This window comes from Oncorhynchus nerka, linkage group LG14, assembly GCF_034236695.1.
Source record: "Oncorhynchus nerka isolate Pitt River linkage group LG14, Oner_Uvic_2.0, whole genome shotgun sequence".
NCBI classification, from domain to species: Eukaryota; Metazoa; Chordata; class Actinopteri; order Salmoniformes; family Salmonidae; genus Oncorhynchus; species Oncorhynchus nerka.
Window position 1 is genome coordinate 44,160,210 of NC_088409.1, and position 26,166 is coordinate 44,186,375.

Below are 26,166 nucleotides of genomic sequence, written 5' to 3' on the forward strand. Positions count from 1 at the left end.
AAGTGACTCACGTCTATTATAAGCCGCCTATAACTGCTCCTCCCTCGCTACCATACCAGTTTGACTAATTTAACATTGACTGCGGGGGTGAGAGTTCATTCTTTCATTCTGTAGGCTAACTGCAGTGGGAAATCCCACAACAGAATACACACTCATACTAGCAAATGTGTTCAAAATATTTATTTAGTTGTCCTACTTGTGTATCATAATTGTCAGTGTGCTTGGTGGTGGGAAATGTCAAATTCAGGCTGTAATAACAAAATGTGGAATAAGTCCAGGTGTATGAATACTTTCTGGGGGCATTGTATCTTTACTTTAGATATTCAGAGGCAATCATTAGGTAGGGAAAAGCATGTGGTAAAATAATAAATATATTCCATTTTGATATACAGTGAACTCGAAAAGTATTGGGACATTGACATTTTTCTTTCTTTGGGGGGATGGATTTGAAATGATATAATGACTATGAGGTTAAAGTGCAGACTGTCATCTTTAATTTTAGGGTGTTTTCATTCATATGTACATTGCCCCCCCCCCCCCCCCCATTCTAGGGGACCAAAAGTATTGGGACTAATTCACTTATACAGTATGTGTAGTCAAAAGTTAAGTATTTGGTCCCATATTCCTAGCACACAATGATTACATCAAGATTGTGACTCTACAAACTTGTCGGAAGCATTTGCTGTTGGTTTTGATTGTTTCAAATTATTTTGTGCCCAATAGAAATTAATGGTAAATTATGTATTGTGTCATTTTGGATGAACTTTTATTGTAAATGAGAATGGAATATGTTTCTCAACACTTCTACATTAACGTGGATGCTACCATGATTACGGATAGTCCTGAATGAATCATGAATAAGGATGAGTGAGAAAGTTACACACTTTTGGAGCCCACTGTAAATACGCCTGAAACTCAACTTCCTGTTTTACATTGTTTTGATGACTGGAAGAACCCTTCAAAGTATTACGAAATCACATATCTATAAAACCCAAGAGCTACAGCCGACACAGACAATCAGAGTGTATTATGCAAGTTTGTGTATCCCATTTTGTGAAACATTTTCATGGGGGGGAAGGCATCACTTCAAATATTCCCAGAAGTATGATGTAAAAAGAGATTTTAATGTCATCAGTAAAAAAAAGTCATAAAATAAAGGGGAACAGAAATAATATAAAACCTTCAAAAGCTTATAAATACACATATAAATGCATACTACACATACATTAATGTTAGTGAAGGCTCCTCGGATGAGGAAGGGGAGGACCATGCTCCTCAGTAAATTTCATAAAATGATAATAGTGGAACATTTAAAAAGTTTGCATGTTTAGATAAAACTTTACTAAATATATTCAAGTTACCAAATAATTCATTAAAACACACAATGAAGTTCTACAGTAGCCTCAGCAGCACTCTGTAGTGCACCATGGTGTAGCTGGAGGACAGCTAGCTTCCTTGACGTCAGTGCAAAACCTAGGAGTCTCTTGGTTCTCACCCTGTCCATGGACTTACACAGTAATTAGGACAACTTCCGGAGGACATCCTCCAACCTATCAGAGCTCTTGCAGCATGAACTGACATGTTGTCCACCCAATCAAGAGATCAGATAATGAATCTAGTACTGAGAGCATAAGATACAGCTAGCTAGCACAGCAGTGCATAACGTGGTGAATAGTTGACTCAAAGAGAGAATAGTTTAACAGTTTTGAAAATATATGTATTGATAAATATATGTATTGATTCAAATATTAAAGAGAAGCAAGATAGAGAGAGAACTAGCTAGCTATATTTGTTCATATTTTTTTAACTTCACTTTCACTTAAGCTAGCTGGATGCAGCTAGCTAGATTAGCATACTCAAACACCTGGCTCAAACAGAGAGTGATGCTATGTTAGCTAGCTGGCTTTGGCTATCCAACACTGGAACTCTTCCAAATCTAGGTAAGCTTTTGGTTTGAATAATTTATTACCACCAGCACCCGCAGTGGAACTGTTAAACTGCTTTGTGACTGTACACTGTACTGCATGATTGTACCGGGTTTACTAACTCGTTAGTTCTAGTACTATAGCTATATTGACTATGAGGTGACAATGATGTAGTCTGTATGTAGCGGTTAGTAGTCATGATATTTTTCCTGGTCACAGACAGGTGTTATGCACTGAAGTCCACAAGCAAAGGTAAAAGGTGAGAGGAGGAAAGCGCATGGATAGTTGGGAATTATATAAACAGGAACTATAGGAATTATATAAACAAGGAATTATATAAACAACGAGCAACGTGATCATGCTGTCTACATAAGGCTGCTTTGAAAGTGAACTGTTTTTGTATGATCAGGGGTGTATTCATTCCTTCGATTCTGTTGAAAAATGTTTCTTAAAAAGAAGCAAATGGAACAAAAAGGGGATAAACATACCTGAATTTGTCCAATAGAAACTCTCATTTGCAAATGTTGGACTAATGATTACACCCTTGGTCAGCTAGATGCAAGCAAGAGTGTGCAAGGCAGTAATCACCTTGGTTACTCAAAATTCTCTCAACCCTTTGCACCTACATTGTAGATTTTCATTCATAGGCTAGTTTGTTGCAAACTCATGATGGGTATAGGTCAAATTTGACTATCATACAGTAGCCCAAAACTATCGATGTTACATTGGGCTGGGGGAATGGAAAATGAATGACAGTCATCCAATATTCTGTAATAGAAATAAGGCTCATAAAAAAAAGTAGCATCCTCCCTCATCCTAATTGGCACCGACTGGCACTGATTAATGTATAGGCTACTTATAAAGACAGATAGCAAAGTCCTCAGTCTTTTCAATAAGAACCTAAGTGCAATAAATACATTGAACAGGCTAGCATTTAGCATGTGTAGCATATGGCTTGACTACACACTATAATAGGGGTGTCAAACGCATTCCATGGAGGAGCTAGTGTCTGCAGGTTTTATTTTAAATGTTTTAATTAAGACTTAGACAACCAGGTGAGGGGAGCTATTTACTAATTAGTGACCTTAATTCATCCATCAAGTACAAGGGAGGAGCGAAAACCCGCAGACATTCAGTCCTCTGTGGTATGAGTTTGACACGTACACTATAAGGAGCTGTCATTGGTGCTTGGTGTGCTGTCCTTCTGAGTTCTGGAGCAGAACAACAGGGGGCAGTAGAGGACCTTATTGCAGAAGAACAACCGCTGCATCCTCTCCACCAGGTTCTTCATGAAGAGGTGGAAGGTAGACCTGAGGGCCGCTGAGGAGAAGTAGAAGATGATGGGGTCCAGGCTGGCGTTGACGGTACTGGACAAGAGTGCTTCCACACGCCAAGTGGAACTCTCCCACTTTACAAAGCCCACTACGTGTGACAAGTTGTAGGGTGCGAAGCAGACGATAAACACCAGCAGGGTCCCCAGAGACAGGCCGATGGCCCGCTGACGCTTCTTGCGGTTGATGCTGGGCAGCTGAGAGAGGATTCGGATGAAGTTGATGTAGCAGAAGCAGCAGATAAAGAAAGGTACACAGAATAGAACCAGGAAGAGCTCCAGACGGACAGGAATCAGGACTTGCAGCTGCTCCGGGGTGAAATCCTCATAACACATGTCCAGGTTCAAAGCGTCTGCCCGGGTGGTGTTGGAATAGTCGAAATATTGAATGATGTAGACAATACTAATGTGCGCCATGGAGATTGCCCAGAAGGCGACGCTAGCCACCGTGGCGTACAAAGGCCGTCTTTTTAGTTTGTACTTGATGGGAAAGGCCACTCCCAGGTAGCGTTCGACACTGATTGCGGTCAGAAAGAAGGTGCTGTTGTAGATGGTGGTGTAGAAGACGAAGCTGGTCAATGGACACAGAAAGTGGGGCATGATCCATTTCATGTTGTCCGCCACCTCTTTGATCTTGAAGGGCAAGAAGAGCAGGAAGATGAGGTCCGAGATGGTCAGGTTGAGTAGCAGGATGTCGACGGGCATGGCTTTCTGCCTCACCTTCTTGCTGAAGGTGTAAAAGGCCACAACATTGGCGGGGAAGCCAATCAGCAAGGTGATGATGTAGACCACAAGCACCAGGCTGCTGTGGCCGTATCTTTCCATGACTTCCTTCTCAGACATCATTCTGCAAAAGAGGAAGGATATAGACAATGAGCTAACGTTTGTGTTAGCTAATGCAGGTACTCAATCTGGGGTCATTTCAGGATATGCAGAGTTAGTCAGTGAAGGTGTGAAGCAATAAAATAAAAATAGAGGCGGTGTCACTAGTTTGTATGCAAAATTACACACGAAGGCTGAATTCAGTCACAAGGATAGCTGTGATGCAGTTGGTTAACAAAGCCATGTCATTCTGTCTAACAAGAGTTTCTTTGAGTCTATGGCATGTCTATGGTTGGACTCTCTACAGTAGACAAACGTCAATGTCATAATGGTCCTCAAGCAGGGGACTTGTTAGCAAACCCTTCCCCCCTTTCCAAACTAGGAAGACCATGCCGATGTAGGCACAGTGGCATGCTTTGGAGTGAAGCCATTAATTGTGGCAAACAAGGTACCCATCACAACAATAAAAGGGAGCAGTCTGTTTGTGCTTCCCAGCCTCGAGTTTTCCAGATGCCTCTCGGCTAATCCCAGTGTTAATATCCAGCGCACGCATGAACCCCTAAGCTTCCTTCTATTCATGGTGGAGCAAACTAACAACATAATACTCCCATCATGACACAAGTGTTCAGTGGCTGGTAAGCCATGAGGATGGTATTTGAAGAATGATTTTAATTTCTACAGAGTAAGGTTTATTTGGTTCCCTTATAAACCCTTACAGTCAAATATTTTGGGGCTAGCAGTGTTATGAAGGATGACCTCTGCATGTGTAATTACCATCAGCCACAGGTGTCTTGAACAGGTATTGCCCCAGGGGATTGCCCCTGGAACTCGTTGTAAAAAAAAATACTTAATACTTGACTATTTCATTACATTTGTGGATTTTAATCTCTGGTCGAATTACTGTTGACTTGTATTCCTTTGACATAAAACATTTATAGAAAAATATAAATAAAGATAAATATTGCAAGGGGCTATAGCTTTGTGTGTAATTTACTAGCCACTGGATTATATATTTGTATACATTTAAAGGAATCAGTGGATGTTGCCCTCCTTGTGAAGCTTGATGTATCTCACTAGTAAATTTGAGTTTAAAAAAATCTGATGATCATTTGATATTACAGAGGGAGGCTAGCGCTTGGGGGTTGATGCTTATTCAGTGAAGGAAATGTCTGTGTCTTGCAAACAGCAGCGCCACTCCTTCTGACTGTCTACTACAGTGACAGGCAGCTGGACAACAGAACACAACTTCAGGTGTCATTTATAAAGCCTGAATTGTGCATTGGATTTGAACAGATGACCATCGCGTGAATACTGGAAAGAGGTCTCAGACACTATTAACGTTTGTACTATTTCTGTTATGGTCATTAATGCGACCGTTATGGTTTTGAAATGTTGAGTGCAGCATTTTAAGGTGTATGTTCATGTGTCCCCAGGTGTTGATATTTTTTTAAATGAGTTGGATTTGGGAACACATTTCAGATATTGATAGCATCTAATTAAAATTGAATTGTAGATATTGTCAAGTTAATCTAGGCTACATTTACTTTAGTGTGTCAGGTGTAGGCTACATCTACATGTGCACAAATATCAACCTAATCAGCTCATAAGCTCTTTACACTTCATACATTTCCATTGGTCAGTATTTTTTAAATGCAACCTTTATTTAACTAGGCAAATCAGTTAAGAACAAAATCTTATTTACAATGACGGCCTATCCCGGACGGCACTGGGCCAATTGTGAGCCGCCCTATGGGACTCCCAATCACGGTCGGATGTGATACAGCCTGGAATCAAACCAGGGACTGTAGTGATGCCTCTTGCACTGAGATGCAGTGCCGTAGACCACTGCACCACTCGGGAGCCCAATGACTTGTGAGAACTGGATCCTATTTTTCTATTCCTTGGGCGATACTGATTAACACAAACATCAACACGATCATCTACTTCTCATTTTCTTTCCCAACACTGACTCAACACTTACTAATTTTGCAATCAATTTGTGCTAAAACGCACCCTTGGAGGAAGGGTATAATTATTCAAAACTGGGTCATGTGAAGCCTAAGTTCTCCAAAAGGGTATATGGTACCTAAATTACAATAAACAAGAGAAGAAACATGGCTTCAGATGTTCAAAACACACCTCAGTCATCTAGGGAATGGTGCCAAGACATACACGTGCAGGAAGGAGGTAGCCGGCTTTTATCAGTTTATCTGATGTTGCTGGGGAGTCGTCAAGGTGTTGTTAACCCTCGACTGATAAAAAGGCTGTCTAGCGGATGCGTTTTGGTCTGCGGAGGTACAGTAGCTCGTTATGAGAAAACACCACGCACTGGACATGTGGCTGTTCATGTCAGGGTAAATGTTTGAGGTTCCACATTCACTTGACAGCTTATTTCTTTAGTAAGATAAGAAAAGTAACATGGGTTGGAACAGAGAGTTTCACCTGGTCAATGATGATAAACAATGCTCACCTAAAACAACCCATCACTTTAAATGCAGCCCATTATTACAGAGGTACTATAACAACATTTTACCGAGAGTGATTGGTGAGACAGAGATGCCCATTGGGATAGCAGCCATTAGACTGGAACATCACATCCTCATTCCCAAAGGACAAAAAAAACTAAAGAGTTTGCAGTAACCATGACAATTTAGACAGAGTGTAGTACAGACACAGAACATACCTATACCATCTCATTCCTGAAATGGATATGTAAAAAGGTTGATTACTCAGCAAATTTGTATATATATATTCCTAAAGCAAAAATTCAACTTTTCACTGCCACTTTAAAAAATCATAAAAAGTACCATCTTCTCAACGGAAATCAGTACTGTATGAGTGCACTATGCTTGGAACACATGCCGTGACAACTGTTTTTACCCAAATATGTTCAAATATATATATTCCAGATCCATGGTAAGTATTTTATATTTACCTTAGATTGAACAGATTTCAAAAGGCTTACAGGTATTTGGTGTTTTAGTATGTCTTCCTTGTGAAATATATAAAAGCGTAGTCTGTCTACTTTGCCAACATTTACATAAAAGCTCCTGATAATAGCACAAGGAGCATGACATCAAGAGTTCCACTGTACATACCTTAGTCAGCAAACACGCACACAAACGTCCCCTGGTCAAATGCTGAGTAAACGCTTGGCTTCAAATAAACGGTGCTTTTAATGGTAATGTCTCAATGTAACGTACTTCATGTCACGTACTAAACAGGAAAGAAGTTGCACATGTTCCTTTTTTGAAGGGTGGGGGACTCTCCATTTTGATCACACTTTATTTGGATAGTCCACAACAGATCTGTCTGTAGACGCTCAAACTATTGAAAGAAAAAAAAAACTTTCAACTGCAACTCTGTTGATATGCAACAGCTTACTCAGATTACAGTTTCGGTTTAGGGTTAGGTTTAGGGTTAGGTTTAGAGTTAAGATGTGAGGCCTGGAAGCTGAGGCTAGGGTTACGGATTATGTGTTAGGTGTGTAGTCACAGTGAGGTTTAAAGTTGGGGTTAGTAGGAGGGTTATGGATGAATACCAGTTCTTGTTAAATAATCTAAAAACTTAAAAAATACAAACCTCTCGCCCAACCTTTTACATGGATCATTTGGCATGTGGAGAATATTAATTACATATGGGAAATATCAAGCTCTCTGATATACTGTCCCCTCTAATTCATTTGAACATAGCCTATCTGACTATAGGAAAATGTTCAATGTTTTCATACAAGAACTCACACAAACCCTGTGAAATCACAGTTCATGCCATTGAGTTTATTCAGTCTTTACAGAATTTTTTTTTAAATTACTTTTCAGCATAAAAATTCAAACCTCCCTGTACAACAAAATGGCTAAAACCTTGTGCTATTTGAGTACAATGCCAACTGAACATGTGTAGTAGTTGAGTCTAATTTGAGAAATTCTGGATTTTTGAATAAAAGGACATTTCTATTTGTTGCTTGAGCAAGGAGTTTATGTGTACTGTAGAGTGCAGACGCAAACTGTATGACGAAATTAAGGAATGAGTAGTTAGTGGACACTAAGTTACAATGTATCGTCCCTAGTAACTACACAGTTACTATAAACAAAAACAAACAAAAAACTGTTTAGGAGAAACTTGAGTAGCAGTTACCATTTATAGAGCAAAGCAACCACACAAGTATCTATAAATGGCATGATTGGTTGTGCTTCAGACCAGACGTGAGTTGGTCAAAGTCTCTTCAAGGAAACGGTTTCAATACTTTCCAGTCTGTCTTTCACGTAACACACACACACGAACATGCACGTATACACAGACATATGCACGTATATACACACATGTACATATACATGAACCCACGCTCGTACACACGCACACTTCTCCGTTCAAAAGCAGGTTTTCATATTGCACAAATCAAGATAGAGCCTAGAGAAGAGGGATTCATAGTAGTGAGGAAATATTTGTTTACATCCAACAATACTAAGTATGAGTCCCAAATAGAGTCCCAAATAGCACCCTATTCCCTACAGTACATCTACAGTGCAATGGAAAAGTATTTAGGTCCTTACTGATTTCCTCTATTTTCGCATATTTTTTATATTGACCTTCAATCAAAACCTAATATTAGATTAAGGGAAATTGAGTGAACAAATAATTAACAAAGTCACGCAACATCCAATTTCCCTGTGTGGAAAAAGTACCCTTACACTCAATAACTGGTTGTGCCGCTTTTTCCAGCATGAACCGCTCGTTTCAAGTCCTGCCACAACATCTGCATTGGGATTAGGTCTGGGCTTTGACTCGGCCATTGTTGCTTTCATAGCCATTTTCATGTAGACTTGATTATGTGTTTAGGATAGTTGTCTTGCCGCATGTCCCAGCTGCGCTTAGCTTCAGCTCACAGACGGATAGCCCCAACATTCTCCTGTAGAATTCTCTGATACAGAGCAGAATTCATGGTTCCTTCTATTAAGATCAATTGTCCAGGTCCTGAGGCAGCAAAGAACCGCCAAAACATCACACTACCACCACCATGCTTGACCGTTGGGTATAAGGGACCCATGTCGTCCAAAACGTTGTTGAACTCATCTGCTCCATAGAACATTCTTCAAAGAGTCTTGATGATCATCCAGGTGATTTTTTGTTGTTGTTGAAAACTTGAGTCAACTTTTTGGATGAGAAGGGTCCCAATTATGCCTGGCGAAAACCAAACACTGCATTTCACAGCAAGAACCTTATACCAATGGCAAGAATGGTGGTGGTAGTGTGATGGTTTGGGGATTCTTTGCTGCCTCGGGACCTGGACGACTTGCCTTCATATATCGAAGGAGCCCTTCATCTAATATTAGGTTTTGGTTGAAAATCTGATAACGTTCAGTATCAAAATATGCAAAAATGTTGAAAATCAGAAATGGGGTAAACACTTTTTCACAGCTCTGTAAGGCACTACTTTTGATCTGAGGTTTATGGTGCCATTTGGGACACAGACTATGTTTTTGTGTGTGCCACCCATCCAGGCTCCAATCCAACACTAATTGTATAGTGAAAAGCCAGGTATAATATACGTGTCATCCGTTTGACATAATGACACAGCATTTCACAGCAGTGACAGAGTCCTCTATCTAGCAGGGCATTTAGAACACCCTGGTTGTACTGATGAAGGTAAGATAGGGGGGCAATCAGGGGAGCGCACACCATTTCAGATGAAAAGCTGCCATCTTGGAGGGTGTTTAATCAGGGACTGTCACGACGAGCGCTGCCTTCCCTGACATTTGTGCTTACAGTGTGTGTGTGTGTGTGTGTGTGTGGTGTGCTGATAGATGGAGCCATGTGATAATTAGAATGCTTTATTCTTAGTCTCTCCCCGTAATTACCCGGAAACTTCAGCGTGGTCCGTGTGTGGCGTGAACAAGTCGAGCGCTGTTTATCAAAACGGTACGATCTGACTGGCTGGCGTCTCGTGCTTGGCACTGCACCATGGTTGACTGTCTACAGCGGCCGATTCATGCATTGATTTCCACTGTGTGTTCTCTCACCAGACCTGGGTATACAATGTCACTATTGTGTCCGTCACTGTGACCCTCCTGCTGTCAGTGTGTATGTGCTTGCATGCCCTGAGTCATTGTCCGATCATCCAATGAGTTCCCGCAAGACCTTGGAGTTGTCGCAATTAACCATCAGGCTTTTGGCTGAATGAGATCAGGTTTATCTTTTCGATGCGAAAAGATTTCAGCTGTTGCCCTCAAGAAACTTCAGGTTAATGTGTTATCCCTAGCAGCAACATTTCTAAGATATATTCTAAGATATTTAAGAATGAGTCCTAAGATATATTACGTCTCAATTCTTGACATTGACAATTATGAAGATTACATTCTGTTTAGAGGCCCTTAAAGAAATGGAGGAGCATTACCGTCATCTCTAAGACAACGTGGTTGAACAGTGGTTGAATTCCTTTTCATGCCTCCCAAGGCCTTACTGTGGTAGAGCTATAGAAATACCACTAAGTACAGTAGCAGTGCAATGGATGGGGGAGATCACACATTAGCTCTACTACTTATTGTTGATGATATGTTTTGTTCTTATGAGCTCATAACAGCTGATAGGCCTCTGCCCAACCCCTCCCTGGTAATAAATAAATGCACGACGGTAATGCACAAATAGAATACATATAAATCTATTTCCTTTAAAGGGGCAATCTGCAGTTGCTTCGTCCATTTTTGGACTTGTGAATTAATGATACTGTATGTACCCACCCATTGATGGTTGAAGAATGTAACTTGTAAATGCCCAAAATATACTGTTTTACTCCAATGTTTATAAACAAAGCAAATGTAAACAAACACTATATATAGCCTCAAAGCATGGTTGTGACTATAATTCGACATCATGGATGATCAGTCTTTGCATCCATAGCTCTGTCTATGAATAGGAGAGTGGTGACATTTCTCCAGACCCATCCCTCGGCTTTTTTTGCTGATTGCTGATGGCCACTTAAAGATAAGACTTGATGACCAGACCAGGAAATAGTCCAAGCATACTCTGTCTTGGGTTTCTGTTCTCTCTGTTGTGGTTTACATCAATATCTGACTGTGATCATTTTTTAGACGAGCTAAACATGACTGTGGGTTTCCTTGTTGCTATTCAACACAGTTTTATCTGTGTTCAGTATATTTATTGAATTGCAGCCAAGGGATTCCATGCCGATGGCGCAAGTCTATTGTTTTAATTTTGTGATATTGAACAAGCAGTGTCGTAAAATCCTATCTAATAGAAAAGACATCGGAGGCAAAAAAAATAATAAAAATAAGTACATTTGCTCTCATCGATGAGGCCCCTGAAGTCTCTCTTGCATGCTTGGCTCCCCCTAGTGGAGTTACAATATATAAAAACTCCTGTCTGATTTTGCTGCTCAAAATGTTTATTGCAGACAGACTGATGTTATACTTAACTCCAGACTCTGTTGAAATTATGGTTGTGTTAGAAATGGCACCCTATTCCCTTTATAGTACACTCATTTTGACCAGGACTCATAGGGCTCTGGTCAAAATAGTTTCACTAAATAGGGAGCCATTTGGAATATGTTGCTACTGGGCTTCAGCCAATACATTTGCATGCAGATGCACATCCTGTGCAGACAAACACGCCTATGTTCCAGCCAGTCCCTGCAAAGAGAGACATGCGTTAAAAATGGAATTGAAATAGAAAACAACAGATAGGTGTTCAAAATGAGAAGGATTTAAGCCTTTTACTTCAGGACTCATCCTCATGGACCCATGTCTCCTGGTGACGTCAGTTCTGTTTTTCTTAGCACTGATGGAAACGAAGAGGAGACTTACCACCATGTTACATCTGCGCAGTGAGTGAATACCTCTAAAATGGAGGCTTTCTTTCCTCCCTTCCCTGAGGTAATCACTGATCAGTACAAGAGTGAAAACGTGCATTCCCCATTGCTTTAATCAAAGTGGATTTCCTCAATGGAAAGAAGGAGCAACATGTATTTGAATAGGTATTTGAATAGGTCCATTGACTGTCCTGTGTGTGAGACACCCTCTAGGGTTTATACTACCGGTGGCGTTGGAAGCCATAGTAGATCCCCAGAAAAACCACCACCGAAACCACAGCAAGGGTTACACACACGATGAGCAGCACTGGCTCATCTGGGTCAGGAGGGCTGGGTGGAGCCACTGTGTGATAAAGAGGAGACACACACACCATTATGAAATGTAATCACAACAGAAATGCAGATGTTGCACATACCTTCCTGTTGCCTTGTTGTTTTGTACGCTAATTTATGCTCTAATGTGAACCAGAAACAATTACAATTTGCTGCAGTAAACACAGTATATCATGGAAGGAGAGTAAAACAACCACATTAAATGTACATGCAAATTGAGTTCTGGAAAGGAGCCGTATCAGCATATACAGTCGGTCTTCCTACGTGACATATTCCTATCATTTTGGAAGAACAGACAGTCATTTAGCTTTGGAGGATAACTATAAGATGTTTTCTACCATTACTCAACAGTACAAAGTCATTCTACCTTAGCAGTTGTGGAGCAGGACTGTATTTGATGTACTCACAAGTGGGAGCTGTGCTGAGGGACTGATAGAACAGCAAGCCAGAAGCTCCTAATTCCTCCATAACAAGCTGAGGAAACAGACATGCATTTCACTAATGTGGAAAATCAACAGCTCCCTAAGGGATACTCACAAAAACATAACAGTATTTTATTCAATTCAAACCTTTCTCACTCACCAAGTGTCAGCACATACAAAACAGGATTCAAAAGTTCAACGCAGCTACTCATTTCTCGAAAGGACTTTCTCCTACTCGTAGTCCTGAATGCAGAGGTCAACATATCTTCCTTATTGTTATTGCTTTAAGATATGGCTTGAGATTCAGTGGGCATATTCACTCTATCAATCAACCATGACACATCCACTAAATTCTGCCATGGAATCAGGTGGCCACATTTACAGCAGGAAGACTGTAACATGTTTTACAGGAAGGAACATCTCTGCTGTAAAGCTATATTACAGTATTAATCTGGCAACTCTGCAAACAATTGTGCTGTAATTAAGAAGGGACATTTTTACAGTGCAGATTCTTCAACTCAAAAACGGTTAAGTAAATACAATATTCTGGGAATATTTGTAACAGCTGAAAGATCAGAATGCCTGGAGGGCAAGATTATTTCAAAAGCAGTTAAGATGATGCCATTAGGTAGGTAACATTATATCAAAATGAATGTCATGTAATACACTGACATACAGTATTTTCCTGTAAATCAAAATACTTTATTATCATCAACAAAACATATGGGGGCGGCCTAGTCCTGGAAAAAGTATGTTCAATGGAGACCCCTAATCTTTAAAAACCATATTTATCCTCTTTTCTGTATTTTAATGGAACATATATTTGAGTATAAAACAGCCTCCCTGAGTCACAAAGACACATGTTGCAATAGCAGTCCAACATATTTAGCACGTAACAGAAAAATAAAAACATTAAATATACATTTTGTTCGAAAGAAAACTAAGATTCTTTCCAATAGAGATCCCTTTTAATGTGCTAATCCTCCACACAAACGAGCATCGTAGTCCCAGAGCAAATTGTTTTGCTTTGCTTAGTCGGGGAAAACGTGGCAGCTCAGCAGCCTCTTTGTGCTGACCTCCTCCACGCATGGGCGTTATTATTTTCCGAGTCATTTAAGTCGCATAAAAGCACTTAATTAATAAGCGGCCCATCCATTTGTGGGGTCTCCTTCACAGTTAGTTGAGCATTGCTTCTGAAGCCCAGGCGCCGAGCCGAATCCCGTTAATTGAGCGGTGTCAAGAGAAGCATCTGTAAACAGAAAGTCACCACATAAATACTTCCATGGAAATATTAAATAAAGCAAGTCGCAGAGGGGCTTTTTTCCTTCTGAATTTTCACACAGTAGTTCCCAGGGGCCAAGTCCATTCAATTGGAATCAGTCCAGCAAGGGGTCTCTTTTTCTGTCCTTTTTACTGTTTATTCTAGTCACAAGGAGCAACACACACACAGACACGAATGGAAACATTTCAAGTCCTCATTGTTGTGGTCGTGCCTCATTCTCGCTCTGAACACGCTGAATGGGAGAGGCCACGTACACGCGGCCTGGAGTGTCTCGCCTCAAACAGGCCTTTTTCTCATTACTACTATTTGGTTATATGGTGCTTCAGAAATAACACATCTGTGTGTGTTTTCCAGTGAGTCATTGTCGGTACTGTTGAAAATCAACAGATAACATTCACTTGACAGGCAAGGGGAGTCGACTGCGGGAAGTGTGTGTGTGTGTGTGTGTGTATGTGTGTGTGCGCACGCGCATATGTGTGTTTTTGCATGGTCTCCATTGCTTTAGAGTGGGGCTCCCATAGTCATCCGTGCTTGTGTTTCTCCTCTTGTCAGTTGCTGGTGTGTGTGTGTCCGTTGGCATCTCTCAGTGTCTAGGTCGCCCTTGGTGGGTCTGGTGTTGGAGAGAAAGAACAAGCCCTTAATTATATACAAGTCATGTTCAACATAGCCACTGACACAATTCTGACACTGAAACACTGGGTAAGGTATAGGCAGACAAACACCCAGCCAAACTACCCTGGCTGTATCCCTGCCAAATACTCTTGTCATTACTCCAGTAGACAGATACTTGTCACTCAACAGAAAGTGCAGGCCCTGCTATAAAAGCTGCTTGGCAAGCTTCCCTGTGACTAGGGTTGCAAAAGGGAGGGTATCTTACTGGAAACTTTTGAAGTTTCAACAATTTTACGTAGTTCTTTTGGGTACTTAAGATTATCACAGGTGTCTGTCATTATCTCTGTCCCTATCACAGATAAAAATGTATAAAATAATCAAATAAGATTTTAAAATACAAAATAAATGACAAAGTAAAACTAGATCCTAAATATAAACCATCATCTCAGTGAAGACCACTGGTGTTTAATATGACTTTCAACATGAAAGATCCTTTATATATTTATTTGACCATGTCAATATGTCTTTGTTGTTATTTAATGTTGTGGCGGCAAACTGGTGAAAAAAGTAAATCGTTGGAAGAGTTGCAGAGTTAATTGAAAATAATGCCATAGTTGATTAGATGCTTTTTTCATTAATTGGGCAATTTTCTCTTGTACCATATGGTCCATCCACTAGAAACTCATGGACAATATGGACACAGATATAAACAATAAATACTACATATTAATAAATCTTTTTAAAATGACTCAAGTATAAATTACCAAAGTTACCATTGATTACCTGTTACTTACCAAAATTACAGAAGATTACAGTAACTTGGGTAAATTACCGGTAACTCCACACGTGACACACACATTGTGCGTCCCAAATTGCATCCTATTCCCTATGGGCTCTAGTCAAACATAGTGCACTATAAAGGGAATAGGGTTCCATTTGGGATGCTGACTAACTGTCAGTGAGAATGAGAGGTGGGGAAACCAAAGAAACTAAATGCACAGAGAATGACATGACAGGATGAGACAGGCATAATGATCACACATCTGAGACAGAGAGCCATGTGGCGATTAATGAAACATGAAATGGCTAATGAACATATATCAAACATATGGGAACGGTTGGCTCTGATATCAAGCACTACTTTGGTGTCTACTTACCTGGCGTGGGTGGGCAGTGTTCCTGTGGGCATGATGAGTATGTTGACCGTGCCTGTGTGTGTTATCAGCGTGCACTGGGTGGGCATTTCCCGAGTGCAGGTTGGCCGGCATGCTAGCACCGGGGTGTCTGTGGGGCGGGTGGGCATTGGGGTGTCTCTGTGCATTGTGTACATTGACCGGGGCCCTGAGAGGGCCAGTGGGGCCCCGGTTTGGGGACTGGTGCTGGGTGCGTTCTCTGGGAATAGTCTGGAACTGAGCCAGAGGGATCACGGGAGGGGGCGTGGGGGGCCGCTGGTGCCCAGGGTTAGGGACTCGAGCTTGGGTGTTGAGCAGGGCGGCCTGTGTCTGGTGGTTACGGTTGTGAAAAGGGTTCGGGGTCGTCAGTGTGTGCATCTCCAAGGCCATCTGAGTGAGGCTACTGGGGTTCTGTGTAACAGGCTGTGTTAGTGCACCCCAACCTTGTGTTGCTGTCTGTCTCTGGTCTTGTGTGGGCTGCGGTATCATGTGTGTGTTTCCCCTACCATACTGAATCCCGGTTTGTGTCTGTGGGATGTGATTTGGATTGGCGAGAGCTCGAATGTCGAGTGTGGTGCCTTGGGGCATGGTGGTTATTAGTCCCTGTGGGGCGCCTGGTCCCTGTTGTTGTGTCTGGGGGTTGTGGTAGCTGCGGGAGGCATTTTGTTGCCTGGGGCCAGTCTGGCTTTGAGAAGCGGTCTGAGCTGTGATCTGGGATTGAGCTCTGACATCCTGCTGGGCTCTCTGCCTTGGTGTACCGTGTGCATGGGGACTGATATGCAACTGTGTGTGGCTTGGAGCCCCAGGCTCAGTGTTCATCCCATGAGTGTGGGGGAGGTTCTGGGTCTGTCTGCCCGCCGTCGGTGCAGCCTTCCTGGGTGTAGATCGGCTCTGTGGGGGACTCTGGGTCTGTGCTCCTGGCCCACTCTTCCTGGTGTGTGGTCTGGATCGTCTAGCCTGGGACGGGGACTCAGAGGTGCCCTCAGAGGTGTAGCTGCTGTCGGGGGAAGCCTGTACCCTTCTGGGGGGCTCGTTGGGGTACGCCGGGGTGCCCCTCAGACGGTCCCAAGGCATTTGTTGGCGGTGTGAGCTGGCACTTGGTGTGGTATGGCTGGCATCACGTGGCACAGAATTGGCCGCTGCTGGGTTGGAGTGTCTAGGCTGGATATCAGTAGCCTGGTCCATCTGGTAGGTCTGCGTGTTGGCGTTTCGCTGGAGAGTGTGACTTCGACCCCTGTGTGTGTAACCAGTAGGAATAGGACCAGTAGAGACTTGAGGACCAGTGTCTAAGTTACTGTGGTCAACCTGTGAAGGATCACCAGGATATGACAAGCCAAGTTGCATCATGGGATTGGAGTATGACTGTCCAGTCTGTGTGAACGTTTGTGGGTTGATATTTTGAACTTGAAGAGCACTAGCACTGTTGGCTACATTGGTGGCGCTCTTCTGCATTGTACTGTCCTGTGGGCTTGTAAATTGTTGCTGTGACTGTTGGTTGGGTTGTTGACCATTAGTTGGATAGGAATTGAGATTGACGTGAACCGTTGCCACCTGTGCGTTGCTATTTTGCTGGTTGTGTGGCAGTGTGTTAAGGTTAACACCGACCTGAGTAGAACCCGCTTGTATGAGTATGTTTGGATTGTTCGGGTGATTTTGAGTCATCTGTGGGAAGGTGTCGAGTGTGTTGGCATTCTGAGGTGCAGCAGTGTGTGTGGAAGTGTCGTGGTCCTGCGTGGTGCCATTCTGTAGAAATGAATTGGCATTCGGATGTTGCGCATTGTGTGGGAACCTATTTCTGTTGGCGTGGCCATTGTGTTGGAGTGTGTTAGTGTTGCGTGGCGGTGTGTGTGTGTTATCGTGGCCATCGGGTGGGACAGTGTAGAAGTTGTGAGGGTTTGTGTGTAGCAGTGGGTCTGAGTGACGGCCTCTGCCTAAAGTCCGGGTACCATGTGGAGGGGGTTCAGTGGGCTGAAAGAGAGGGAGAAAGAGAAGAGAAGGAAATACATGAATGGGTTAATTGCTTTCAGAATCCTAATATTCTGGGAAAAAGAAGAGTGTCTTACTGTAAGCATGAGTTCTGGGTGTCTCTTTTGTCCTGTGGCCTCCTTCAGTCTTCGGTCAACTGCAATAAGCAACATTGTCACATACTGTATTCAAACACAGAAACCTACGTTTACATGAGCATAGTGTACACAGGTCAATGTGAATGCTTTCAAAGAGTTTACAAGATATTACTGAGACAGACACTCACCTCTCTTCCAGCGCACCAGGAGTACGATGGCTATGACGATTAAGATCAGAGCGACCACACAGCCAATCACTATGCCTGCGACTGCCCCTGCACTGAGGCATGTGCCTGAAAGAGAGAGGGAAGGAGGAGGGATGAGGGGGAGGGAGGCCGAGACAGAAAAAGTGATGAGCAGGGGGATAATTAATAATGATAATGAGTCTGAGACACGGAGCCCAGACAGACAAATGGAAAAGAAAGAGTATGATGAAGTGATGTCAGGGGAAGAGAGGTGAGAGAGAACGAGTGGTGGAAATGAAGGGAACATCAGTGAAGACAGCTGAAAGTCATAGAAAAAGAGTTAGATTCTCATTGTGAGAGCATTTGGATTGATCAATCTTTTGCTGATGGGCTAGGCTGGGCCAAAATGTTCCCCTCTCTTCACTCGAAGATGGATGCCGCTGCGCTGTCCAAAACTAACAGTCATCAGAATGAGTCACGTCAGTGTCCGTCCTGCATAACTCACCCACGATGGCCAGGTCCGTCCCCTGCGCCGATGTGGCGCCCGTGATGGCATTGCTAGCCACGCACTTGTATTGGCCGCTCTGGTTGGTGGAGAAGGTCTGAGGCTGATCACGCCACTGTCCAGTTGGCCAGACGCCACGGGTTCATTGTTGTATTTCCAGGAGAAAGTGGCAGGGGGCAGGGAGTCAGACACGCAGGTGAGTCGGATCGTCTGGCCTACCACTGCATCCGCTCCTACCACACAGTCTGCCGGGGAAGCCTTGCTCAGCACGGGGGTGTCGGGACCATCTGGAGGGGATGGGAGGGGGGCGGGGGACATCAACAGACAGACTCACAGACTGTCACAGTAAAGTTTCACCTCAAAATGCATGGGGTCAATATTACTGGGGTTGGGTATGACTAGTGGCTTCACGAGTTGTTATTGCTAATGCGAATTAGCCCTGTAGCCCTTATAGTGATGTGCTTCTGTGGCTAACAGGCAGTTCCATTACTTGGTGTAATGCTAGCTAGTAAAACAACTAGCTCATAGTATTAGCATTAGCATTTTAGCTGCTGGGTCGTGTACATTAGGCACCAAACAAAAGAAAACAGACTAAAACAAGGAAAGACAACTGACTTCTCAAATCAGACACCATTTTTTATGTGTGTGCCCTAATTAACACAACCCTGGACACCAGATAGTGACTCACAGTCAGAGCCGGACCACCACATCTGGGGCCACAGTTTCCCCTGTGATTCTAATGGTGTGGACTTACAGCTAACCTCATGCTAGTCTACACATTCAGCAATTTTCTTACGTATTTTTTGTAACCCTTATTTTACCAGGTAAGTTGACCGGGGTTTAACAACCCTACTCTTACGTTAAGTGCCATGAGATCTTTAGTGACCACAGAGAGTCAGGACACCCGTTTAACATCCCATCCGAAAGACGACACCCTACACAGGGCAATGTCCCCAATCACTGCCCGGGTGCATTGGGGTATTATTATACTGAACAAAAATATAAATGCAACGTGTAAAGTGTCGGTCCCATGTTTCATTAGATGAAATAAATACAAAATCGACGCATTTTTCATACTCCGCTCAAATGTTGTGCTCAAATGTGTTTACATCCCTGTTAGTGAACATTTCTCCTTTGCCAAGATAATCCATCCACCTGATTAAAGCTGATTAAACAGCATGATCATTACACAGGTGCACTTTTTGCTGGGGACAATAAAAGGCCACTCTAAAATGTGCAGTTTTGTCACAACACAATTCCACAGATGTCTCAAGTTTTGAGGGTGCAAGTTTTGGCATGCTGACTGCAGGAATGTCCACCAGAGCTGTTGCCAGAGTATTGTGCCAGATAATTGAATGTTCATTTCTCTATCATAAGCTGCCTCCAACATCGTTTTAGAGAATTTGGCAGTACGTCAACTGGCCTCACAACCGCAGACCACGTGTAACCATGCCAACCCAGGACCTCCACATCCAGGGGAAAAAGTATTCTGATTGGCTGGGCCTGGCTCCCCACTGGATGGGTCTGGCTCCCAAGTGGGTGTCCTATGCCCACCCATGGCTGCGACCCTGCCCAGTCATGTGAAATCCATAGATTAGAGCCTACTTTCTTAATTTAAATGGACTGATTTCCTTAAATGAACTGTAACTCAGTAAAATTGTTTGAATTGTTGCATTTACATTTTTGTTCATTATATCTTTTTTTAATACCAGATGAAAGGGTGCCTCATACTGGCCCTCCAACACCACTTCCAGCAGCATCTGGTCTCCCATCCAGGGACTGACCAGGACCAACCCTGCTTAGCTTCAGAAGCAAGACAGCAGTGGGATGAGGCTTAGAGGAAACTGTGCAGTTACAGTATATAGCTAATCCCATGCTATTCTACACATTTTGCCATTATGAGGCTGAGAGAAAATGTTGCAGTTTTAAAGCTAATTTCAGGTTAATTACAATTCTACATATTTTGCAATAGCTTATCACGTGCTCATATGCTATCTAATTGCCCCTGGATTACCCCTGCGTGCCAAATCGGTAATCCAGCCCTGCTCACTTGTGAGAATGTGTGGGAGTCTAATTAGCTTATGTTATTAGCATTAGCAGCTGAGCATGCAATTACTCACAGTAAACTGTGAGGGTCTTTGAGGCGGTTTGAGCGCTGACGAGGTTAGAGACGGTGCAGGAGTAGAGCCCAGCATCTTCCCTCCTGGCCGGGTTGATCACCAAGTCGCCCCCTTTGATTGTGACCCTGGAGTTCGAGGTGAGAGCAGAGCCCCCTTTACCCCACAGCACACTGGTCTCTGTCCCCTTGGTCCAGGTACAGCGCACAGACACATTGCCCCCCTCCAGAGCCACAGACGGCACAAACATAGTCACGCCATCCACTGCATCTAGGGTGGGGAGAGAAGAGAAGCAGGGAGACTATAGACTGGGCCTAGATCTGTTTGTGGTGTCTTGCCAACTCCTACAGCCATTGACAACTCTTATGGACATGCCAACTCCTATGGTAATTGTCAACTCCTAGTATGGTCATTGACAACTCCTATATTCATTATCATGTCACAAACTATTCTGGGACCAGGCTTGTGAGATGAATGTAAATACTGGAGTAGTAGACTGATTGGGAGATACACACACAGGGAGAGCTTTTGAATGAGCCATTACTGGGCTTTCACAGTGTAATCACAGACAGAGGGGGAATCAATTCAAGCTTCAAAATACGCTGAAAAATAGAGGGACGCTTAGTGTTTTCTGCCTAAACTAATTTTGTTTAATGAAAATAATGGAGGGTTGGGAGAAGAAACAATATCCAGACATGGGAGCAGATGGTAAAGGGGCAGACAAAATGCCAATAAGCGCTAAGCCTGGACTGAGAAAATAAAGATAGAAGTGCCATCTGTAACTAAAAACAATAGTAATTACAAACACTAACAGGTCTGGGCAAACAAGTGGCTATAATCACATTACACTTACATGCTCGATTTTACACCACTGCTAGTCACTTTCTTCTGTAATATTCCCTCCCATCCTCCTTTATCTCCCTCACTCCATCACTTCCTCCCACCCTCCCTCATTACATCACTCACTACATCCCTCCTTCCTTTCCTCGCTCATTACATTCCTCCCTCATCACTCACTACATATCTCCTTCCTTCCTCCCTCATTACATCACTCACTACATATCTCCTTCCTTCCTCTCTCACTACATCCCTCCTTCCTTTCCTCCCACCCTCCTTACCGAACACCCTGAGCTGTATGGACCTGGTGTTTTGGGCCAGGCCCGTGGTGGGCAAGGGGTCCACCATCACTGTGTAGTTCCCCGCGTCTCTGAGCTGGGCACTGCTGATACGGAGCTGGGTGGCTGTGATGGTGACCCTGCCCTGGTACTGGGTCACAGTGTTGAGCACCGCACTGCCCCCCACCCACAGCCCCAGGGGGGTCACCCCACCTGGGTACCCCCATGTGATGGAAAACACCTGGAACACTGTGACCACCGTGAAGACCGCATCAGTGCCAGTCTGCACCAGGACTGGATCTGATTTAAACTGGATTGAGACCAGGTCCTGGGAGAGAGCGACGGAGAGGAAGACTAGAGGGTAGGAGAGGGGGGAGAAGGAATACACTGCTTATCACTCATTTACCTGCTTACAGTGATTATGACAGGTTGTTATAACACTGGTATGAGAGAGTTTGAGGGGTATATAGTTGGGGGAATTATCTAAACACTTTACAAGCATATAAAAGGCCCCACAAGTCTTCAGCAGATGAATTATACTAAATCAAATGAATATGCTCCTGATCAGTCATGGTGAATTGACTTTACAAGGTGTGCATGAGAAGGACAAAAATTGAGATGAATTGCACCGAGGTTCCCTCGTTGATCATTTGCCGTAAAACAGCAGCACACGTTTAAAGCATTGTTAAAAACCATACAGTGCTTAACTGACTTCAGTAGAGGTGGACACTGGAAAGAGTAAGTATGTATGGGATTCAGAGACTGTGTCCCAAATGGCACCCTGTTCCCTTTGTAGTGTACTACATAGCGCTCCGATCAGGGCCCATAGGGCTCAGCAGGGCTGATCAGCCATTGGACATTGTGTATTAGGATATCACACACCCTGACAAAGGTTGTTAAGCCAAAACTTTGGTTGAATAAATTCACAAGAAGGAGAGATGAGTGTGTGACTTTATTTTTCATTTATGCAACAGAACACACGGACTAAGAATGCAGCCGAGCTGGGGAGGAGTCATTGTTTCTGTCACCTTGGAATTTTGGAGCTACTCCTCCAACATTTTAAAAATACACACCATCAGCATTATTTTCAGCTTGAGGTAGGGTACTCACTGAAGTCAACATTGAAGCCCCTGTCAGAAAATTGAGGGAGGAGAGATGCCTTACCTGCCAATGACAGAACTACGGGAAGCAGGTGTAGGTTCATCACATCAGTCAGGATAGCCTGTGGAGTATTTTTGACTCAGACTCAAATCACAACTAAATTAAAGTGAATGAAATATGTCTGTTTAAGACTTATTTAAAACACAGAAAGAAACCCAGGCTGTGTTCTTCTGAAAACACAAATAGGATATGCTAGTAGCTTAGCGTGCTAGCATTCTAAACCAGACAGAGTACATAGGGTTAATCTATTGTGAATAAACTCACTTTCACTTAATTAAAAACATGTCTTGAAAGATTTTCAATGTCAACACTTACGACAGACTTTTCTCTCTTCTCTCATGTTTCAGTTGTAAAAGCCATAAGCAGTTTTTTGGGAAAACCAGTTTGTTTATGTGTGAAAGGTTTCATTTCCTGTTTCTCCACTCTCACCTGTCTCCACAGGTGTATTCATTAGTTGACACCTTAGTAAAACCTCTTGCAACGGAAAACGTTGAGCAATAAAAACAAACGTTTCTTATAGGACAAATTCAGATAGGTCCCTCCCTGTTTCACCCTTTTTCTTCTGTGTGGTTCCTAGTGAATACACCCCTGTCTTGCAGACACACCTGTCCTCTTAAAGGGATCGTTCGCCTCAATTACTTGAAAGCAGCATTGTGAGCCTATGGGCCAAGAGAGCACGCAATCCATGCTGGGTTTGTTTATTTAGGCACACCAGCTACAAACATTAGTAGCCGATGACACCAATTAGTTTCCATTCAAAATCACAACCATATCCTGCTGTTCTGTCTCAGTTGATGCTTGTGGGAAAACTTAACATTTTTTAATTCAAGAGCAAGTTGTATCTGTGTTGAATATTTTACACATGCTTTACACTTATAAAAGTGGGGAGCTGAATTTCTTTTGAGATGATTTGATTGTGAAAATACGAATGTGCTAGTGCGGCCCTTTAGCAGAGACAGGGAATGATCAAACTCGCAAGCGCATATTGTAGGCTGTGTGGAAAATGTATTTACCTATTAAAGCTCAAAATGATTAATAAAATAAAAACATACATGGTATAAAAAGCTTCAGTTCTATCAATTATATCTATTTTAAAAAATCCAGAGAAATTAGCTCCCAAAAAAATGGACTAAAGTAAAAAGTGTATTTTTTTCATAGTTTTTCTTTTCTTCCAGTGGAATGTTACTTGGTGGAACTATACAGTATGTTGACCTTATGGTCAAGAATGCATTGTAGTCCCATGAGAAAGATACATTCATTAACAAGCACTATAAGTGAGAGCTGGAAGAGGAAAACAGCCGGCAGTAAAAGCAGCATGCACATGTTCGCATCCCAAGGGAGCCAAAGCAAGGGCGGGACACAAAGCATCATTACGATTAGTGAAATTCAGTGAATCAGTGAAATTAACACAGTCTGTCACAGCAAAGTGAAAAGGTTTTCTTCCTGAATAAATGAAAGAATTGAGCTCTTGATTATGCCTAGTAGCCACGTCTTACGTATTGTTTCTGTGCATTCTTTCTGCACCAATCTACTGGTAGTAGATACACAACTTCAGGCCCGTCGCTACTGTACATATGACACAGGCAAGTCAGTTAAGAACAAATTCTTATTTGCAATGACGGCCTTCCCCCGGCCAAACCGTAATTGTGCGCCGCCCTATGGGACCCCGAATCACGTCCGGTTGTGGTACAGCCTGGAATCAAACCAGGGTCTGAAGTGATGCCTCTAGCACTGAGATTCGGTGCTTTAGACCGATGCGCCACTCGGGAGCTTGTGAAATGCCCAGATAGCTGCTCAACTAGTGGCAGTAGTCACTGCCCAGCTCCCTGAACTGACACTACATGGTCAAAAGTATCTTGAACATCTAACATCTGCTTGTTGAACATCTAATTCCAAAATCACTGGCATTAATATGGAGTTGGTCAACCCTTTGCTGATATAACAGCCTACACTCATCTGAGGATGCTTTCCATTAGATGTTGGAACATTGCTGCAGGGACTTGCTTCCATTCAGCCACAAGAGCATTAGTGAGGTCGGGCACTGATGTTGAGCAATTAGGACTGACTCGCAGTTGGCGTTCCAATTCATCCCAAAGGTGTTCGAGGGGGTTGAGGTCAGGGCTCTGCGCAGGGCAGTCAAGTTCTTCCACATCGATCTCAACAAACCATTTCTGTTTGGACCTCGCTTTGTGCATGTCATACTGAAACAGGAAAGGGCCATCCCCAAACTGTTGCCACAAAGTTTGAAGCACAGAATAGTCTAGACTGCCATTGTATGCTGTAGTGTTAAGATTTCCCTTCACTGGAACTAAGGGGCCTAGCCCGAACTATGAAAAGCAGCCGTAGGCCATTATTTCTCCTCCACCGAACTTTACAGTTGGCACTATGCATTCGGGCTGGTAGCGTTCACCTGGCATCCTCCAAACCCAGATTTGTCCATCGGACAGCAAAATGGTGAAGCACGAGTCAACACTCCAGATAACGCGTTTCCATTTCTGGACATGGAAACCCATTTAATGAAGCTCCCAGCGAACAGTTCTTGTGCTGAAGTTGCTTGTAGAGGTAGTTTGGAACTAGTGAGTATTGCAACCGAGGACAGACGCTACACACTTCAGCACATGGCGGTCTCGTTCTGTGGGCTTCTGTGGCCTACCACTTCGCAGCTGAGCCGCTGTTGCTCCTAGACATCTGAATGAGACAAGATCTGATCACACAGTGGGCTCAGAGAGTGTTGAAGACCAGGATAAATCTATCCTGAGTTGCACCTCTTCCACCATGCCCATAATCCCATATGACCAGCCAACATCCCCCCGCCCCCATTACTAGCCTCACAATTAAGCCAGGGAAAGCTAGTGTTGGACTTTGTGACAGCACAATGAGTAGAGAGAGCCTGGACAAGGAGCTGAAAGCTATCCAGATCTGCAAGTATCACTGATTTTCCCACATCTAAGGGAACACCCTCCCTCACGGACAGAACCCTTCGGGTCATTAAAGCACTGTGGGAAAGAGCTAGAAGTGGCACAACCAGCCTTGTCTCCCAGTCAGAGGTGTTAGATAAGGTCACCATGGCAATATGTTGGCAGCGTGGGAGGATGCCGCTTCAGCTGAGAGAAAGCTTCAAGGCCCTTCTCTCCACAGGCATCCTCCGACCATTCATAGACCACCTGGTGGAGCAGATCTGCAGCTTCCTTCTGCAGAACAGCACCCCGGTGTCTTCTGTGGCCTGAATCTGCTCTCATGAGCAGAAGGCAGACAGGTGAGCTCCAGAGGGAGCCATCAGCAGAGGGATACTGGGGGATG

General features: G+C 43.3%; 2 protein-coding genes across 4 annotated transcripts; both read right to left on the minus strand.

Moving 5' to 3' along the window:
- Positions 1 to 2,780: 2,780 nt before the first annotated feature.
- LOC115141190 (free fatty acid receptor 2-like) lies at positions 2,781 to 7,338 on the minus strand. Of its 3 annotated transcripts, none has more exons than XM_029679913.2 (2): positions 7,176 to 7,281; positions 2,781 to 4,102 (listed from the first exon to the last, which is right to left on the minus strand). In XM_029679913.2, exon 2 carries the CDS (start codon positions 4,099 to 4,101, stop codon positions 3,091 to 3,093), a length of 1,011 nt encoding a protein of 336 aa, XP_029535773.1. In that variant the 5' UTR covers position 4,102; positions 7,176 to 7,281; the 3' UTR covers positions 2,781 to 3,090. The 3 variants fall into 3 exon arrangements, 2 of the variants coding, with proteins under 2 accessions (XP_029535773.1, XP_029535774.1); XM_029679914.2 differs by lacking the exon at positions 7,176 to 7,281 and adding an exon at positions 7,013 to 7,033; XR_010458465.1 differs by lacking the exon at positions 2,781 to 4,102 and adding an exon at positions 4,140 to 6,364 and having other exon boundaries at positions 7,176 to 7,338.
- Positions 7,339 to 17,783: 10,445 nt separating this feature from the next.
- Positions 17,784 to 23,499, minus strand: LOC115141191 (V-set and immunoglobulin domain-containing protein 10-like). Its single transcript, XM_029679916.2, has 7 exons — positions 23,182 to 23,499; positions 22,870 to 22,927; positions 21,709 to 22,059; positions 20,594 to 20,860; positions 18,474 to 18,760; positions 17,972 to 18,076; positions 17,784 to 17,842 (listed from the first exon to the last, which is right to left on the minus strand). The coding sequence occupies exons 2-6, from the start codon at positions 22,907 to 22,909 to the stop codon at positions 18,041 to 18,043; spliced, it is 981 nt and encodes a 326-aa protein (XP_029535776.2). The 5' UTR covers positions 22,910 to 22,927; positions 23,182 to 23,499; the 3' UTR covers positions 17,784 to 17,842; positions 17,972 to 18,040.
- Positions 23,500 to 26,166: the final 2,667 nt, after the last annotated feature.